This window comes from Ranitomeya imitator, chromosome 2, assembly GCF_032444005.1.
Source record: "Ranitomeya imitator isolate aRanImi1 chromosome 2, aRanImi1.pri, whole genome shotgun sequence".
Taxonomy (NCBI): Eukaryota; Metazoa; Chordata; class Amphibia; order Anura; family Dendrobatidae; genus Ranitomeya; species Ranitomeya imitator.
The window spans coordinates 578,968,244-578,988,974 of record NC_091283.1 but is presented as its reverse complement, the minus strand read 5'-3'; the positions used below and the strand labels follow the sequence as shown (position 1 = coordinate 578,988,974).

At 41.9% G+C, this 20,731-nt stretch overlaps 1 protein-coding gene across 2 annotated transcripts in view; it reads right to left on the bottom strand.

Moving 5' to 3' along the window:
* Positions 1-12,443: 12,443 nt before the first annotated feature.
* ZNF335 (zinc finger protein 335) overlaps positions 12,444-20,731 on the bottom strand; it is a 169,244-nt gene continuing 160,956 nt past the window's right edge. The window contains exons 14-28 of one of the 2 annotated variants that reach the window (XM_069752200.1): positions 19,900-20,060; positions 19,595-19,824; positions 19,061-19,163; positions 18,855-18,946; positions 18,490-18,749; positions 18,297-18,396; positions 18,045-18,221; positions 17,770-17,912; positions 17,165-17,244; positions 16,873-16,943; positions 15,292-15,369; positions 14,591-14,674; positions 14,039-14,104; positions 13,748-13,832; positions 12,444-13,666 (exon numbers count right to left, since the gene is read on the bottom strand). In XM_069752200.1, coding sequence (XP_069608301.1) covers positions 13,566-13,666; positions 13,748-13,832; positions 14,039-14,104; positions 14,591-14,674; positions 15,292-15,369; positions 16,873-16,943; positions 17,165-17,244; positions 17,770-17,912; positions 18,045-18,221; positions 18,297-18,396; positions 18,490-18,749; positions 18,855-18,946; positions 19,061-19,163; positions 19,595-19,824; positions 19,900-20,060 — 1,831 coding nt within the window. In that variant the 3' untranslated portion in view covers positions 12,444-13,565. The remainder of the gene's footprint in view (positions 13,667-13,747; positions 13,833-14,038; positions 14,105-14,590; positions 14,675-15,291; positions 15,370-16,872; positions 16,944-17,164; positions 17,245-17,769; positions 17,913-18,044; positions 18,222-18,296; positions 18,397-18,489; positions 18,750-18,854; positions 18,947-19,060; positions 19,164-19,594; positions 19,825-19,899; positions 20,061-20,731) is intronic. The other variant, XM_069752201.1, reaches the window with a different exon arrangement.

Here is a 20,731-nt window from a genome sequence, read left to right as displayed (position 1 = left end):
GGGGCTTTTTCTTATAGGATATGCCATGTGTTTGTTCCATTATTTTCACATACCCTTTAAAGTCTATGGTGCTGTTCTCATGTCTGAGATGTTTTGCGGACCGTGTGCAATTTCTTAATGTGATGATATCAGTGTGCAGTCTGTGATTAACATTGTAACATAAAGGAGAAGATTTACAGTTTTGTTTTATATGTGAAAAGTCACTGAGATCCAAAACACTGAATAATAATGGCCCGTGCTTTAATGTAAAATATAAAATCAGGGACGTCTGAATTAGGCTAAAAGGGGATATTGCAAAAAAAGCAAAATGTTATCACTCAAGGGGAAAACATAATCCCAAAAGATACATGCAAACAAAAACCCACTTTAATCATCTCAGGTCATGTTCCATAGCCATTTGTAGCATCGATAACTCACCACCTACTTTACAGGAACACGTGGGAGCCAATTCATCTGCAAGAATAATATCCAGAGATTATCATAGGAAAGACTCAGGAGGGGCACACAGAAATCAGGCTGGTGGTAATGTCAGCGCTCTAAAAACGGATTCCAGTAATACGTAGCAATAAGGCGGACTGAACTACTCTTGAAGAATTGGCCCCTGTCATTCAGCCTCGTTTACAAGGGCAATGCATGTTATAACACACTCACAGATTACTAGAATATTATGTAAAGGAGACGACGATGTGGCTGAAATATGATCTAAAAATAAATCCCCTTGAGAATAGGACATTCGCATTAAGCAGCTCTTGCTGTGCAAGTAACAAAGGTCAGAACATCTCGCTCCATTCTGCATAATGGCTGAAGTACATAAAAGTGTTACCTGAACATGAGAAGCTTCCTGTAAGACCTGATGATACAATGCCCAGTATGTGTTCTGCCGCCACTGGGGAGATGCTTTTCTACAAGCTACAGAATGACAAACCACAGAGTCCATTTCTAACTCTGCTAAAATAGAGTTATTGATGTTCATGGGACACTTCTCTTTCCAATGTTTTACATTTTAAAGGGAATCTGTCAGCATGTTTTTGCTTATCTGAAAGCAGCATGATGTAGGGGCAGAGACCCTGATTCCAGCTAACGGACTGGCTTGCTTGCAACAGTTTTGATAAACTCACCGTTTTCACTTCTGCAGATCTAGCAGTTCCCTGAATGCTGAGCTCTTTATATCCTCGCCCACACCACTGATTGGCAGCTTTCTGTGTACACTGTGCATAGGCAGAAAGCTGCCAATCAGTGGTGGGGTTTTACAGGGCTCATGAATATGGAGGACTACCTAGCAGAAGGTTCACTAGTTCAGTGGTGATATTCTCCTGATAAAACAGCGATTTTATCAAACTGCATTGGCAGCCATGTGGCACATTGCTGGAATCAGGGTCTCTGACTCTACTTTATGCTGCTCTCAGATTAGGCAGAAAAAACCTGATGATATATTGAACTGAATTTATTCTGAAAATATAAACTACTGCTAGGAGCCTTGAAGATTCATTCATGTTCAATGGAATCTGGTTCTCCTTCCAGGATCACCAGGTAGAAAACAATGCAATATATACGTTTCTAAAGAGGGACGTGAAGAATTCCGGGGGTCACATACATAACAGCAACCATAGAATAACCATGTAACAAACACAAGAGACAAGTGTTTTGCACTTCATAAGTCAATTTAATACACTTGTAGAGAGGCCAGAAGTATAACCCACGCTCTATGTCATTTTCCAGGAATGGATCCGTAATTTACACACGTAGCCCATACAATATACAAATATGTACATATCCACATTAAAAAACACATTCATTTTTTCCGTAGTTTAAACCAAAATGACAATATATCCTGTATACCGGGTTATGTCAATGTTCTGAGAAAATATTCAGCTTGATCTGCCATACAGCTCACTACAGCGCTACAGGAAAAAGAACAATTATGCCACATGGCGCTCCATACTGCTTCTAGGGGATAAGATCTCTGTAACGCAGATCGATAGAGAATCCAACAGAAGGAAACTGTATGGAATCAAAGGCCCAGAGGTACAGCAGAGCTTTACAGTGCCCCATTACAGCCCCTTACTAGGTCTGGCCATCACTCACAAACCAGGGTCATAACTTCACACTAAGGGCAGGTGCAGACGACCATGTATTCTCTTAACCGAGAATATGATCATCAGAGAATGCACTAGTGTGCCCCTAGCCTAAATCAGAGTCATCGCATGGTTCCAGCGGGGCAATTTCTGATCTTCCCCAGGAAATGTCCACAAGTCTGTTTTTTCCAATCGTTGATAGATCTGACACCTTGGAGTATGTTACTAGTAGTATTAGGCTCTCTACACCTCCGATGCATGCCGCTTAATATGTCAGCCACTGGCCACAATGCAATAATACAAAAAAAATACATATTGCCCACAATTCATCATTTGCATTTTTTCAGCCTCTTTTCTTTTTTGAGCAAAACTTTTCAAAATTGCGCACGCGATTCATGAGTTTAGCACAAAATAAAAAATTGCATGCTTTTTTCCTTTTATGCGTTTTGTGACTTTAGAGTACAAAAAAAAGAGCATGTTTCGCAAAAATTGCACCGAAATTACCAGTGTGCATAAAATCACAACGGGATGAGGGTAGCGAGGGAAAAAAGCTGGAGGGGCACTGGAGTACATCTGCACCAAATTTTGGAAAATCAGTCTAAAACATCTGGTAACAGCCACAGTGACTTAAAAATCAGAAAGTCGTTAATTGAGAAGTATTCACACTAAAAACTGGTGAAAATGCAATGCTGATTTGTACTCATAGTGCTGGGTGGGAGGACTAGGGGCATATCAGATGCAGTGCACAAATCCATTGTGAACAGACGTGCGTGTATCCCGCCAATGTCAGCCCTTGTTTGAGAAACTTTTATTAAATAATTGGTAAAGCAATATATACAGAAAATACATATTTTGAGGTAGATAATATACTTTACAGAAGTTATGTTATAACTAGCACATTGGAATAAATGCTGTGAATGGCTGAGAGAACAGGATTAATAAAGCAGGACAATAACATATCCATGTGTCGGTAAGACCCCTCATTCACATGTCAGTTCTTTTTCGCTTGCGAGTAAACTAACCCAACTATCATCAATGTTTGGGTCAGTTTTCACCATCGGTGTTTGGGTCAGTTTTCACCATCGGTGTTTGGGTCAGTTTTCACCATCGGTGTTTGGGTCAGTTTTCACCATCAGTATTTGGGTCAGTTTTCACCATCAGTATTTGGGTCAGTTTTCACCATCGGTGTTTGGGCCAGTTTTCACCATCAGTATTTGGGTCAGTTTTCACCGTCAGTGTTTGGGTCAGTTTTCACCATCGGTGTTTGGGTCAGTTTTCACCATCAGTATTTGGGTCAGTTTTCACCGTCAGTATTTGGGTCAGTTTTCACCGTCAGTGTTTGGGTCAGTTTTCACCATCAGTATTTGGGTAGGTTTTCACCATCGGTATTTGGGTCAGTTTTCACCGTCAGTGTTTGGGTCAGTTTTCACCATCGGTGTTTGGGTCAGTTTTCACCATCGGTGTTTGGGTCAGTTTTCACCGTCAGAATTTGGGTCAGTTTTCACCGTCAGAATTGGGTCAGTTTTCACCGTCAGTGTTTGGGTCAGTTTTCACCATCAGTGTTTGGGTCAGTTTTCTCTGTCAGTGTTTGGGTCAGTTTTCACTATCAGTATTTGGGTCAGTTTTCACAGTCAGTGTTTGGGTCAGTTTTCACCGTCAGTGTTTGGGTCAGTTTTCACCGTCAGTGTTTGGGTCAGTTTTCACCGTCAGTATTTGGGTCAGTTTTCACCGTCAGTATTTGGGTCAGTATTCACCGTCAGTGTTTGGGTCAGTTTTCACCGTCAGTATTTGGGTCAGTTTTCACCGTCAGTATTTGGGTCAGTTTTCACCGTCAGTGTTTGGGTCAGTTTTCACCATCAGTGTTTGGGTCAGTTTTCACCGTCAGTGTTTGGGTCAGTTTTCACCGTCAGTGTTTCATCAATTTTTCTTGTATGCAAAACAGCCACAAATTGGTAGAAGTTTCTCAAGATTTTCATAGCAAGCAGTCAGTAAACAACAGCAACTTGGTCCATATCGGAGTCTATTTATGACTGATTGCTCCTTAAATTTTTTTGTGGATTATCATTCTAAGAAAAGAAAATGGAAAAGTGAAGACTAGAAGAGGTACATATTCGTGATGAGCGAACGTGCTGGGATAAGGTGTTATCTGAGCATGCTTGGGAGCTAACCAAGAGTCTTCAGCGTGCTCAAATAATATGTTCCAAGTCGCCGCGACTGCATGTCTTGAGGCTGTTCAGACAGCCGCAACATATGCAGGGAAGGCCTAACAGGAAATCCCTGCATACAGTTAGGGCCAGAAATATTTGGACAGTGACACAATTTTCGCGAGTTGGGCTCTGCATGCCACCACATTGGATTTGAAATGAAACCTCTACAACAGAATTCAAGTGCAGATTGTAACGTTTAATTTGAAGGGTTGAACAAAAATATCTGATAGAAAATGTAGGAATTTTAGGAGGTCAAAAGTAATTGGACAAATAAACATAACCCAAACAAAATATTTTTATTTTCAATATTTTGTTGCAAATCCTTTGGAGGCAATCACTGCCTTAAGTCTGGAACCCATGGACATCACCAAACGCTGGGTTTCCTCCTTCTTAATGCTTTGCCAGGCCTTTACAGCCGCAGCCTTCAGGTCTTGCTTGTTTGTGGGTCTTTCCGTCTTAAGTCTGGATTTCAGCAAGTGAAATGCATGCTCAATTGGGTTTAGATCTGGAGATTGACTTGGCCATTGCAGAATGTTCCACTTTTTGGCACTCATGAACTCCTGGGTAGCTTTGGCTGTATGCTTGGGGTCATTGTCCATCTGTACTATGAAGCGCCGTCCAATCAACTTTGCAGCATTTGGCTGAATCTGGGCTGAAAGTATATCCCGGTACACTTCAGAATTCATCCGGCTACTCTTGTCTGCTCTTATGTCATCAATAAACACAAGTGACCCAGTGCCATTGAAAGCCATGCATGCCCATGCCATCACGTTGCCTCCACCATGTTTTACAGAGGATGTGGTGTGCCTTGGATCATGTGCCGTTCCCTTTCTTCTCCAAACTTTTTTCTTCCCATCATTCTGGTACAGGTTGATCTTTGTCTCATCTGTCCATAGAATACTTTTCCAGAACTGAGCTGGCTTCTTGAGGTGTTTTTCTGCAAATTTAACTCTGGCCTGTCTATTTTTGGTATTGATGAATGGTTTGCATCTAGATGTGAACCCTTTGTATTTACTGTCATGGAGTCTTCTCTTTACTGTTGACTTAGAGACAGATACACCTACTTCACTGAGAGTGTTCTGGACTTCAGTTGATGTTGTGAACGGGTTCTTCTTCACCAAATTAAGTATGCGGCGATCATCCACCACTGTTGTCATCCGTGGACGCCCAGGCCTTTTTGAGTTCCCAAGCTCACCAGTCAATTCATAGTAACATAGTAACATAGTTAGTAAGGCCGAAAAAAGACATTTGTCCATCCAGTTCAGCCTATATTCCATCATAATAAATCCCCAGATCTACGTCCTTCTACAGAACCTAATTGTATGATACAATATTGTTCTGCTCCAGGAAGACATCCAGGCCTCTCTTGAACCCCTCGACTGAGTTCGCCATCACCACCTCCTCAGGCAAGCAATTCCAGATTCTCACTGCCCTAACAGTAAAGAATCCTCTTCTATGTTGGTGGAAAAACCTTCTCTCCTCCAGACGCAAAGAATGCCCCCTTGTGCCCGTCACCTTCCTTGGTATAAACAGATCCTCAGCGAGATATTTGTATTGTCCCCTTATATACTTATACATGGTTATTAGATCGCCCCTCAGTCGTCTTTTTTCTCAGAATGTACCCAACTGTTGATTTTGCTACTCCAAGCATGTCTGCTATCTCTCTGATGGATTTTTTCTTTTTTTTCAGCCTCAGGATGTTCTGCTTCACCTCAATTGAGAGTTCCTTTGACCGCATGTTGTCTGCTCACAGCAACAGCTTCCAAATGCAAAACCACACACCTGGAATCCACCCCTGACCTTTTAACTACTTCATTGATTACAGGTTAACGAGGGAGACGCCTTCAGAGTTAATTGCAGCCCTTAGAGTCCATTGTCCAATTACTTTTTGTCCCTTGAAAAAGAGGACGCTAATCATTACAGAGCTATGATTCCTAAACCCTTTCTCCGATTTGGATGTGGAAACTATCATATTGCAGCTGGGAGTGTGCACTTTCAGCCCATATTACATATATAATTTTATTTCTGAACATGTTTTTGTAAACAGCTAAAATAACAAAACTTGTGTCACTGTCCAAATATTTCTGGCCCTAACTGTATGTTGTGTCTGTCTAAAAGCTACGAGACATGCAGCCACGGGGACTCAAACATATTATTCGAGCAACTCGAAGACACTCTGCACCCGAGCATGCTCAGATAACACCTTATCCCAGCACGTTCACTCATCACTAGTACGTATTCTAACTGTGAAAAACATGAACAGATCACGGATGTATGAATGGCGCCTTATCAACCCTCACATACTATTTTTTTGTTTAAGTTCTGGATCACAGAGGTAAAATATGTTATTATTATAGAAATTGTATGAGATAGCTGCTCTTATCTCTGCAATCTATGAATCTGAAATAGTAGCTTTGCCCTATCAACTTGTAATGCAGTCCCAAACACAGCCCATGGATGAGAGTACGATTCCTGAAAGAAAGCAGCCATGGTTTCCTAATATTCAGGCTTGTTCACATTTTAGGGTTTTTGATGTAATGTTTTCCTGCAGGGGAAAAAACAAAACTTTGTACAGTAACAGCAAAATGAATGGCATTTGTAAAATCTCAATCCCTTGTGCGTTTCTTGACATTGTGGTTTTATTTTACCTTGTGGTACATATATATATATTTTTTTTTTTTCAAGAAATTCAGAATGTCAATTCTTTAAGCATTTTTAGTACAGTTTTTTTTTCCCCATCGAGACCAAAACAGCGCTGCGCCAAAAACTGCATCAAGAATTAGCCAAAAACGCACTTAATTTCTGCTGCAGTTTTCTGGCCGTAGCCTCCATTTTTCATGTGAAAAAAAAAAGCGAAAAAAAGGACCAAATGTGAACCTACCCTTATACAACTCCTTAGTAATCTATTTACATTTCTTGAGATTTTTTTACAATCAAATTAATCAACAATTGAAAAAAAAATGCATCTAGTGTTATTATATAGCGCTAATTCATGGTGCGATAATGTGGTTTTCGATTACATTTAGTTTAGCAGTTTCCAATGATGTCAATATCTGCGGTTGTAGCTGTTGGACACAGTTTCCGTTTTCACAACCAGTCCTGGTCATATCTCGCAGCGCCGCGCACCGCTGTCACCAAGTTGTACCCAAGAAAGCTTTTCATCCTCTGAATTTAAGCATTCAAGGATCCCACTCTGATTACAAGCCCAATCCTTTAAATCCACTAGGAATTGCTACACAAAGTATATGAGAAAACAGCACACTACTTAGTAATGCGATAACTGGGCCGGGGTCACACAAGCGTAGATTAATGCGAGAGAATTGGGTCCATTATGCCGATGACACCCGTAGCACATGTCAGGAAAAGATGGAGAACAAAATCTCTCCACCTTCTCCATTCTGTGTGTCCGCGGATGTCGGACTGCACTCGGATGAGATTCAAGTGCAGTCTCATGTATTACACGTACCCGTTGACTTAGATTGGTGAGTCTGATCCGAATTGTGGAGCAACAAGCAGTGGGATCTATTTGCTTTCCACAGACAGATTCGATCTGTATAAAAAAAACGCAGATCTGAACTGCCCAATATATAACATTGGTCCGCGTGCTATTTGCTAAAACATCATACAATACGCATCGAGTTATACGCTAGTGTGAACAAGCCCTTAAAGTGAGAAAAGTGTCTCTGACTGATAAAAAAAACGTTATTACCTCCCTTATGCTATACAATAATTATTATTAATAATTATTATTATTTATTGAATTGGATGATTTCATAGCAAGTCATTATTAATATACTAAAGAAATAAATATATCCTAGGTTTATCACTTTGGTAAAAATGCTCTTAAATGGATGCCATTACATTTCCCAAAGAGTTTGTCTTGCAGAACGGACAGCCTCTTGGTTAATTTCACTAGTTATAGCAATGATATGTTCCTAGCCATCATTCAGTTGTTAGGCGACGGTTGCACTGTAAGTTGTAATAAATGTTACAAGGTGCCAATGAGGTTCATCCAGTAATAGATATAGCTAAAACTGCTGAACACAGAACATTTAGGATACGATGGTATTAAAAAACACAGAAAATACAAACAATACCCAAGAAAGTGACCATCCTCAATACATCCCAAGATTTTGGGTACACACACGAAGCATCTGTAGAAATTTGCTAAGTGCCGATGAGATGTAAAATCTCATTCATTTTGCTGTTACGGTAATACAACGTCTGACTTTGTGCCTGGAAATCTGGACAAACGAAACACGTAGCCTATGTGCCACATTTGAACATTCTCTTCATGAGAACGTTAACACATGATCTGAAGGATTTCTGCAAGACTGATAAAATGTGTTCTCTGGGAAGAGAAAACAACAAAGAAAGGAATAAAAAAAATATTATTCTAAATAAAATCATAAATACCTATAATTAGCAAATGACACTTCTTTTGTTTAGGGAGGTCATCACTATAGTATATGAAAATTGTCGATGTGTTGTAAAACTGACAGAAACCTGCCCTAGAATGATAACAGTACAGGTGCCTGTAAGCATAGCTTGAGATTAGTGATTTATCTCCAGGTCACCGTAAGCACTCAACATTCAGAAAGACAGGTAGGGAAAAAGTGTGTGCTGTTTCTTCTCATCTCAGAACTCTTGATATCTCCAGTATTATATCAGATAGATAGGGTGGACAGCAGTGTGAGCAGCCTCTTCTTACCTCAGCATCCTTGGTACCTCCAGTATTAGGTCAGATAGACAAGGTGGACAGCAGTGTGAGAAGCCTCTTATTACCTCAGCACCCCTGATATCTACAATATTAGATCAGATAGGCAGGGTGGACAGCAGTGTGAGCAGCCTCTTCTTACCTCAGCATCCTTGGTATCTCCAGTATTAGGTCAGATAGACAAGGTGGACAGCAGTGTGAGAAGCCTCTTATTACCTCAGCACCCCTGATATCTACAATATTAGATCAGATAGGCAGGGTGGACAGCAGTGTGAGCAGCCTCTTCTTACCTCAGCACCCCTGGTATCTCCAGTATTAGGTCAGATAGACAGGGTGAACAGCAGTGTGAGCAGCCTCTTATTACCTCAGCACCCCTGGTATCTCCAGTATTAGGTCAGATAGATAGGGTGGACAGCAGTGTGAGCAGCCTCTTCTTACCTCAGCACCCCTGGTATCTCCAGTATTAGGTCAGATAGACAGTGTGGACAGCAGTGTGAGCAGCCTCTTATTACCTCAGCACCCCTGATATCTACAATATTAGATCAGATAGATAGGGTGGACAGCAGTGTGAGCAGCCTCTTCTTACCTCAGCACCCCTGGTATCTCCAGTATTAGATCAGATAGTCATGGTGGACAGCAGTGTGAGCTGCCTCTTCTTACCTCAACACACTTGGTACCTCCAGCATTACATCTTCCTACGTATGAAGGGAGTGGACAGAGTCTCCTATTGCATATACTCAAAAGTACATATTACTATTCTAAGACAGTTTTCTGTCAGAGTAAGAAGATGCTGACCATTTTAATGTACAATTAGTGATAACCTCCCAAATCAAAAACAGTGCAATTTTCTAATTAAAGGTATTCATTCATAACATTTCCTTTTTTTATTCCCAAGAAGTTCTAAAATAGCACTCCATTTTTAAATTCATCCTGTCACAGGTTCCCCAATTATATAATTCAGTTAGTATTGACCTATTTAATTGTCCCTTTCTATTTGGAAATTCGTGGTATACTTCTCTTCGGGTAGGTTATATGATCACTTGGTGACCTACAATTGTATTGTTCGATGGTTTTTAATGCGGTCACCATCTCAATCAAAGATACTGAGGTGGAGGGTATGATGGAGACAACAACACTTATCAAAGATAATGATGATAACTGTACATTGCCTGTCACACAGTTAAAACATAGGAGATCGCAGTTCAGCCTCCTAACTACAGTGGGTACGGAAAGTATTCAGACTCCTTTAAATGTTTCACTCTTTGTTTCATTGCAGCCAGTTGGTAAATTCAAAAAAGTTCATTTTTATCTCAATGTACACTCTGCACCCCATCTGGACTAAAAAAAACCAGAAATGTAGAAATTTTTGCATATTTATTAAAAAAGAAAAACTAAAATATCACAGGGTCATAAGTATTCAGAGCCTTTGCTCAGACACTCAAATTTAAGTCACATGCTGTCCATTTCCTTGTGATCCTCCTTGAGATGGTTCTACGCCTTCATTGGAGACCAGCTGTGTTTAAGTGAACTGATAGGACTTGATTTGGAAAGGCACACATCTGTCTATATAAGACCTTACAGCTTACAATGCATGTCAGACCAAATGAGAATCATGAGGTCAAAGGAACTGGCCAAGGAGCCCAGAGACAGAATTGTGGCAAAGCACAGATCTGACCACGGTTACAAAAGAATTTCTGCAGTACTCAAGGTTCCTAAGAGCACAGTGACCTCCACAATCCTTAAAGGGACTCTGTCACCTGAATTTGGAGGGAACAATCTTCAGCCATGGAGGCGGGGTTTTCGGGTGTTTGATTCACCCTTTCCTTACCCGCTGGCTGCATGCTGGCTGCAATATTGGATTGAAGTTCATTCTCTGTCCTCCAAAGTACATGTCTGCGCAAAGCAAGATTGCCTTGTGCAGGCATGTACTACGGAGGACAGAGAATGAACTTCAATCCAATATTGCAGCCAGCGGGTAAGGAAAGGGTGAATCAAACACCCGAAAACCCCGCCCCTATGGCTGAAGATTGTTCCCTCCAAATTCAGGTGACAGAGTCCCTTTAAATGGAAGAAGTTTGGGACCACCAGATGTCTTCCTAAACCTTGAAGGCCAGCCAAATTGAGCAATCGTGGGAGAAGCGTCTTGGTGAGAGAGGTAAAGAAGAACCCCAAGATCACTGTGGCTGAGCTCCAGAGATGCAGTAGGGAGATGGGAGAAAGTTATACAAAGTCAACTATCACATCAGCCCTCCACCAGTCGGGCCTTTAGGGCAGAGTGGCCTGACGGAAGCCTCTCCTCAGTGCAAGACATATGAAAGCCTGCATAGTTTGCTAAAAACACACATGAAGGACTCCCAGACTATGAGAAATAAGATTCTCTGGTCTGATGAGACGAAGATAGACCTTTTTGGTGATAATTCTAAGCGGTATGTGTGGAGAAAACGAGGCACTGCTCATTACCTGTGCAATACAATCCCAACAGTGAAACATGGTGGTGGCAGCATCATGCTATGGGGGTGTTTTTCAGCTGCAGGGACAGGACGACTGGTTGCCATTGAAGGAAACATGAATGCGGCCAAGTACAGAGATATCCTGATGAAAACCTCTTCCAGAGTGCTCTGCACCTCAGACTTAGCCGAAGGTTCACCTTCCAACAAGACAATGATTTGAAGCACACTAGCTAAAATAACAAAGGAGTGGCTTCAGAACAACTCTGTGACCATTCTTGACTGGCCCAGCCAGAGCCCTGACCTAAACCCAATTGAGCATCTCTGGAGAAACCTGAAAATGGCTGTCCACCAATATTCACCATCCAACCTGACGGAACTGGAAAGGATCTGCAAGAAAGAATGGCAGAGGATCCCCAAATCCAGGTGTGAAAAACTTGTTGCATCATTCCCAAGAAGACTCATGGCTGTACTAGCTCAAAAGGGTGCTTCTACTCAATACTGAGCAAAGGGTCTGAATACTTATGACCATGTGATATTTCAGTTTTTCTTTTTTAATAAATTTGCAAAAATTTCTACATTTCTGTTTTTTTTTTTCAGTCAAGATGGGGTGCCGAGTGTACATTAATGAGAAAAAAAAATGAACTTTTTTGAATTTACCAAATGGCTGCAATGAAACAAAGAGTTACCCACTGTATATACTCATAATCTATTGGTTTATTTAGGAGACTATAGAGAGAAGGGTGAGCACAGTGCCCCACAGCAGATGCAGATGGTACTGGTTATAGCTGGGTCATGTGATACTGTACGGATTTTCACATTTTCATTCATGTCTATTAAAAACTGAACAGATGCTTTGCACTTTTTGTAATTTTCTATGTAGCATATTGTAATGCAAGTATAGATTCCCTTGTAATATGAGCCATTCTACCACATGACCACCAACGTGAATGAGACACTTTTGATCTTTCACCATATTTTTTTTTTGTCTGTTTTTATAGTTTGAGCGTGGTTCCTGTATCACTTGTTCCAGGGAAAAAAAAATTCCGCAGAAACTGTACGGATTTCTTTTCTGTGGTCAGTCACATCCTGCCACTTTGTCTAAGTCTGACAACTTCAGCATTCAGTTTATTTGTTGGTTCACAAACTTGGCTTGTAGTCAACAGACTAATAAAGGCCTGAATGCTGATTGGCTGAGCGCTGCAGATTTCATGGAGTAGTCCTGACTCAGGTAGTTTAAGATGCTGATGAAGAGTGCGGGATGCTTCAGACAAAACTCCGCTGACCTCCGTGAGGGATCAGGTGCAGAAACAAGATTCTCATTTGGCACACCTTTCTCAAATAGAGGACAACAACGTCTGACAAATCAATAGAGACGCGAGAGACAAAACAATGCCAAGGGCGAAGGCAGAGAATTTACCACCAGCACCGCTCCCATCACAATGCGAAAATACAGCAAGCGGACCTCGGTTATCTGCAATGATGAACAACCCCTCAGAGGGTGGATGTCAGCTTCAATGGCTAATGTGGAGCCAGATGCCATGGACAAGTGTTTATTGCAGAGGAAAAGGGAGGAAGAGGATTACCGATTTTATGATTATCCATGTACTCGGGGGATTAAATACCAAAATCTGCCCTAATCCTTTTAATCTGATAAGGGAAGAGGGAGTACAATCACAGATCAGACACCAGTTCCTGCACCAGAAGAGGTGACAGTGTAGTGGAACTGTGACCTAAAGCGTGTTCTGATCATTGCGTATGATTGCTCATCACCAGATCTGGGTCCATAATAGAGGAAAGCAAATTCTTGTAAACATTAGTGATGAACGAGCCCAGGGCAGCGGAGGCCGTGCAAGCAGTTTCCTCAGCAACTGTCAAAGACTGCGCTCAGCATACACGGAGCCCAGCTAACAACTGCTGGCACGCTCAGGAAAGCCAAGGAACGAATGACTATTTCGGAAGATCCATGTTCAGTTCAGCATGAGAAATGCTCTCATTTGTCATTCTCACAGGGCCGGTTATAGTCTACAAGGTGATTTATGTATCATGAAGTCAATAATGATGACATCAAAGCAGGCCAAGTCACCGACTAAGAGAAACCATAGAACCATGTCTGCCACTAATCTGCCAGGGTGATCACGTCATACTGTATCTCCTGCTGTAGAGCCGGCTCCGTTTCCGCACTGTACACAGTCTGCGCCATTGCTGCATCTGCCACGGCTGAGAGACACAAAAGCGGGTTATGATCGTGCAAAGCTAAGCCATGTCTAAATAGTCATGCATTTTACTAGTGATGCCAACCTGTAACGGCAGAGTGGGCTGCAGCTTCAAGTTGTTCCTGAGTCAGAAGTTGCTGTGTGGGTGACATGGGCACAAAATGGATCTGCTGAGTGGAGAAATTCAATGATTAATTAACGCTTTGCCCTGAGCCCATTTTCGCTTCAATCCCAGTGACCTTGATTATAGGCTATGGCTCAATGAACCAGGCAATACCCGTTAGCACTCTAATAACATAGGCCACAACTTGCATGGGTGGTGGGCAGGCTACACAGGAAAGTCACTACAATACCACAAGATACGGCATCTAGTCACCTGGGGGTCTTGGATAAATTGTCCTCCTGCTTCATACTGAATGTGAGTAATTTGTCCATCTTGAACCTAAAAAAAAGTCATAACATGTAGATCGAACAAAAGTAAAAGATAGTAACGACATCACGTTTAACAATAGTGAGACACCGTCAGAATAAATTGGTTAAAAATTTCTGGTTTTAGACAGGTAGTGTCAAAGGATAACTAAAGGGGTTTTTGAGATTAGTAGAAGGCATCTGATTTTTTTCTTCTTTTTTTTCCCAGAGCACATGGGTTGTACCTGAAATTATAGATTGAACCTATTTCCTGACTTGTGACTGAGCTGCAATACCAAACATGGCCCATGGATGAGAGTGGTGCTCTTTCGAGGGGAAAAAAAGCAGGCAACCTCTTCGAGAGTAAAGAAGATGATAATCACTGGAATAAGCCATGATGTATGCTCACAATGTGTGGAAGGTAAAACTACATTAGGGAGTCGGTCATCCTAAATAAACTAGTGTCAATAATTCGAAAGATGGATACTGCGATTTAGGCCGGAGGATGAGAACTTGTTACCCGAATATGGTGACCTTCAGGGAGCACGACATATTCCTGTGGGATGAGGTGAGAGACTCCATCTTGGGAAATGATGTACTGAACCTACAGACAGATATATCGGAAACAAAGACAGTAGCAAATCTTTAGAAAGTGTTGTCCGTACATTGTTATAATATGTGGAATCCGAACAGTGGTTTTCAAGAGAAGAAGACAAAGCAGTGAGCCAGTGATCACAAGTCTGCATATTGCATATACGTAGTCAAATAACAAGCGCTTTCTCTTTCACTTCTCTCAATGGCGATTGTAGAAATCAGCAGCATCCTAACAGTCAGCACGTTACACATGATTAGGATTCTAGACGTTAGAATCCATGTTAAATTATGTATAATGACACAAAAAACCCTATAAATTCGACATCTTCCACGTAATACATGCAATCAGGGTTTAAATGAATATTATCTGATATACAGACTAGCACAAACAGAAAAGTTTGTTAACAGTAGTGAAAAATTGTGCACTAACTGGCTGACTCATTTCCTGGCAAATCTGCTTAGAATTCAGGAGGGGGACCAAGGCAATCAGGTAATGGCCCCAGAGGCCATATTCTGGAAGGGGTAGTGTCTAATGAAACACAAGATAGGCTATAGCAGGGTGCTGCTCTGGTCTGCTCCGTAGCTGCAGACAGGGTGATCTTCTCAGACCTGGGGTAAAGACGTTACCTGATTATCTGCTGTTACGAGCTGCTGGAGGGTCTGTCCATCTGCAGTTGTGATTTCCTGAATGTAGGCTGTATCCTCCTAAAGAAGTGAGAGCAAAATAATGATTTCAAGATCTAGGATCTCGTAGCTTAGAAAGCTGGCCAAAGTTATAGCATGGCTTCAAGTACAAGTTAATAAAAGGATCCTTTGGGTAAAAGGAGTTTTACGGTTTCAGAAAAACCCTGTTCCCCGGCTGAACGCAGTTATCGATTGCAGTACTGTGGATGTGACATCAGCACTGCAAACAATAACAGAAACCAGGAGCAGTGGTAGAGACTCAGCCCTGGACCTGGGGAAGGTGAATAAAGCAGTTTGTTCATTTGTTTTTTAAACAAACCATAGCTGGGGACAAAGGTTTTCTGAAACTGGAAAACCCCTATAAAATAGAAGCAACTTCTTGTAGGTTGTCATTTCAGTTGCTTTATAGGGTGAGGGTGGGGGGACAGATTGGGCGGTTGTTGAAAGGATTTCATGAACTATGGCAACCATAGTAGCTGCCAGAATAGATAAAAACTATAGGTCTGCAGAGTTATGCAGGGTCCCAGCAGTTCTGCTCATTGAGGGCTGGGGTGCGGCCTCCTTCTCCTGAGCGGGACATTACATTTAAAGGCTTCCCCAGACTAGTGTCCACAGGTCGGGACCCGATCCTTTTGTCTGTCCTTATTAACACGCCGAGATCAATTCTGACACATGGTAAGGTTTTTAATATTAGACAGCGTAGGAACATCCCAAACAGGGTCACCTTGTTGACGGTGGGATGGCTTTTATGCTATTTTTATCAAAACCAGTATTACTAAGAACCCTGAGTTATTTCAATGCTCTTTTGCTTTTTACTTATTTAGTTACAGTAGGGCTTTTGCTCTCTTTGTCTCTTGTAAGTTTTGTGAGTCATTAAGGGCTATGTAGCATGAAAAAGAGAAGACTAAAGTGGTTTTCAACTACTATATTCTCGTCAGAGTCCCCAGCTGTCAGAGGGTAAATGGTAGGTCCAGTATAGCTAAGGACGTCATACACATTAGATTAATGTCAGCTGGACACGCCGATATCGACAGGTTCAGCCGACACTGTAATGTGTATGGGGGTGTCGGACAACTATTCATCGGGTGAAATGGCAATCGGGCATGTCCAATCTGGGACTGTAGATCGCATTGTTCTCCTGAGGAGAAGTGGCTGATAGAGATCCTTTATCATAAAAAACAAAGGAGCTCTTGGCTGATCGAGCTCTTCTGTGTATGGGAGAGACGGATGAACGATCGGCCGAAGCATTGTTTGACCTACAACAATCTAGTGTGTATGGTCGGCTTTAGGGACTTGTACAGACCATTGAGTGTATGGGTGGTCATTAAAGGGCTAAGAAAGGCTTATTTTTATTATTTGGAATTGCTTTTACAGGACTGAAACCGATCAAAATCACTTTAGAGGCTACAGTAATAAACCAGAAAGTGTCAGCAAGAAAACATTAGTACTGTATATACGTACATTTTTCAAACATAAAAAGGCCATAGAAAGTATTTAGCCATAAATCATTATTGACATTCTAACCTGGTTGCTCACGGTTTCCTCTTGAGCCAGGAATATGTGCTCCTCATCCAGGCCTGGTACAGATGTCAGTTCTGAAGAAAAATATGGTTTAAGACATCTAAATATCAACAGGATGATTAATTGTGGATTACGCAGGGGTAACCAGAGAATGGTAATGCAGATAAGCCCCACTGAATGCAGATAAACTGTAATACCAAACATGGCTCATGTACAAGACTGTGGAGGAAAGAGGGGAAAAAGGAGACTACTGTCATTTTAACTGACAAAGTCCTATCCTTATCCTCATACGTACCTGCTTGCTGAGGCTGCTCTACAGTCGCTCCAGTGTGAAGTCTTTCAATATGGAATTTTAGGTGACCTTTCCTATTAAATCTGGAAGAAAGTAGAAACACTTAAACCTCTAAGTACTATTAAAACCTGTATATGTTATGCAAATAACAGGGCTCCCTCATAAGGTAACTTCTCTGGAAGCAGGAAAAACAATATTCTCACCCGTCACCCTTCCGGGGTTTAGCGCTGCATGTCGCTGCTACTGCACTGATTGTGTACAGCCAGCAGCGGTGGCATCATGCCATGCCTGCTGCTGCCAATCACTGATCTTGGCGGCCCTGATGACGTAGCCAGTGCAAGCTGCTGCGGTCAGTTAATGGCTGAAGTGCTGTTTACATGCTGTCACCGCTGCGGTCTGTACAAAATCAGCGGAGCGGCAGCGAGAGGTAGCACTGGTCCCCAGGAGGTAGAGTAACAGTAACAGCTCAGTTTGGTTTTCTTTTGTCCCTTTGAAAAGGGACAACCCTTTTAACTAACATACCAAAGCAGAAAGATCCTTAGCATAAAGAGGAAATAGGGGTAAGGACCTGCATAAAGAAACAATACAAGGAAAGATGGTGTGCCTACCTCTGTCCACACAAGTGACATGTATGCGGCCTGTGGTTGGTGTGTGTCATTGCATGTCTGTTTAAATCTTTCTTATTCCTGGAGGCAAAACTGCATTGATTGCAGCGGTGAGGCCGGAGATCAGAGTGAAGAGTCATATGATCCTGGTAGAAAGACAGGAAGAAAGTCAGACGAATCCAAGAAAGTCAGCAAATTCCCAGCTGAAAATACAAATGTAATCAAAGGAAGGGACAGACGGCCAAGCTGCTGGGTGGACTACAGTCCTAAAATCTTACCCTCACAATATCCCAGGTTGCAGCAAAGAAAGTCCCACAGTCTGGGCATTTAAATCCACTGCCCCCTTCAATATGGGCTCTTTTGTGGCTCTCCATTTCTGCACGTCCCCAGAAGGATGAATTACAAATTTTACAGGAAAACTTTTTCGTTGTAGGTGGAGGCTGATTGGAGGAACTCTATTAAAAAAAATATCATTAAGAGATACTGCTGGAAAGGAAATATGCTTAAGTAACTTAGTATGGGGGTCTTACCTGAAGGTGCTGGGGCTTGTTCAGAAGCTGCACAGCATTTTTGTCTTTCCCATTTTCTGCCAACAGCATATGAGGAGATTTAGGGGGCGCATCATTCTCACTGAAGCCATAAAAATTAAGTGTAACCATTAGCTGCATACACAATGGTGCCATGACACATTTCCAGTGAACAAATAGTAAAACCTATGTATACCTGCACAATGGGGTCTGCATGTTGTCTGCATTTATAAGGCTGTATTCTGCAGTGGTGAACGCCGTATTGATTGTGATCTGCTGTACGGTACCCTCGTAGCCGGCTTCTGCCATGCCAGTCTCTCCATAACCAGCCTCTTGCCCTTCTGTCACTTGACTCTCATCCATATGCAAAGTCAGAACCTGAGCCATTTGTGGCTCCTGAGATGAAGCTTCTGGCTCTTGACCATCAATGCATGCCGCCGATTTCAATACAGCTACCTGTAGTGGACCAGAGAAGATGTGTGCTTCACCTTGCTAATACATGTAGACTACACCCAACAAGGCAGCACTTTGTATCTGTACTGAATATTTACGCTCACTTACTTGCAATGGTCCTCCAGGACCATCTCTTTGGGCGCTCATGTTCAAAAGAAGGTCGAGAGCTGCTTGAGTGGCAAGTTCATCTCCTTCTCCACCTAAAATAAAAATGTGTCCACCAACCATAAGTAATCGGATTTTCTACCTCACCTAAAGTACAAATACAATTATAAATGGATACTGCAGAAACAAAGGGAATGATATAATCTCACCTTGTTCATAAATTATAGTCGCAGCTTCTAGTGTATTCTGCGCTTGCCCTCCATCCTGGGTGGGATGGTGAAGCATGTGATAAGAAAGCTCACTGGGTGGATTCTGTAAGAAAATATGAAAATATCAAATAATACCAGATTTTCTAGTGTCATCCCATGGTTTTATTACATTTACATCATATCATTAACTAACAACCAATTTTCTCTTTAAAGCGGACCCCAATATTCATCAATTTTCTGAACTGAGCAAAACATACCAATTTACACTGATAACAATTGATCCAATGGAGCATTCACATCACTTTGTTTAAACCTGATGATATTGGTTTGTGCAGGAAGGAACGGCAGTGACGCCAAGCACTACATATAGACTAGGAAATGCATTTACCATTCAATCACACGCCGCTCCAGGCACTCAATGTAATTAAAGGGACCACGTAAATGTAGTTTCCCTAGCTGAAACATTTCAGGATCTCATTGACCCACTCATCAGATTGTCCACATATGATGAAATAATGACCTGACTTTACTCACCTCTGCTTCTTGTGTAGTTTGAGTCTGGACCATTGGTTGTTCATGCTGTTGTTTGAGCTGCTCAATCTGTTGAGGAGAGAAAAAGGGCCGCCGTCGGCAGGGTGCTTCCTCTGGGTGTCGCTGCACCCACTCCTGGTACAGTTGCGCATGTCGACACTTAACATGGAGACGTAGGTTTTTCTTGTGCTTAGTAGTGAAGTGGCAATACTCGCAGGCAAAAGGCTTCCCAGCTGATAACAGGAATGAAGACTATCAAATTCTATGATGTATACAAAAACCACGGGCCACTGGAACCCAAAACTTACCGGAATGTTTGGTTGCCTGGTGAGTGAGCAGGAAGTCCTGTCGGAAAGTATGATATTTGCACTGGTTGCATTTAAAGGGCTTGTCGTTCATGTGAGTGAGCTGGTGATTCAACAGCTGCTTTCGGTCTTCACACATGTAGTCACAAAACTCACATTTATACCTGAGAGAAAGAACAATAGATTTTCGGAAATGCTACTTAGTAATGTTGTATTCCTCTAGGTATTATAAGCTACTTTCTGCTGTTTGCAATAAAGCATTCCAAGGAAATCAATAGGTCAACACAACTACTGTAATCTAGCAAAGGTCTTCTTCAAATTCAGCATGAAGTGGTACTTTTACGCCATTGGCTGTTATGACCTGCTACAAACATGATGCATGATCAGACACCTGCTTCTAGCAGCGTTCCTTTCTCATGATCAATGTCCAACAGTTCATCAACATTCTTGGGTTTACACTGCAACCGCCTTCTTCAAAGATTTTTATTGGAGTTCTAGTTAGACAACTGTGGCAGCCACTCTACAATCATCCATGACTCCTTCTGAAACAAAGTCTTAGTGGACTTTGAGGTATGTTTGGATTAAGGTTAACCCCTTCACGACATGCGCCAGACATGTACAGTGCATGTCGTGTCTCTCCCTTTGATGTGAGATCCAGTGGTGAGCCCACATCTTTCTCGGCACATGTCATATGTTTTGAACAGCTAACATGTGCCCCTAACAGCCGCACGTGGAATCGCAATCCATCCGCAGCTGTTTACCTATTACATGCTGTGATGGTGTGATATGCTATGTGGGTATCATTTTTCTGTATATTTCTATTTTACTTATTTTC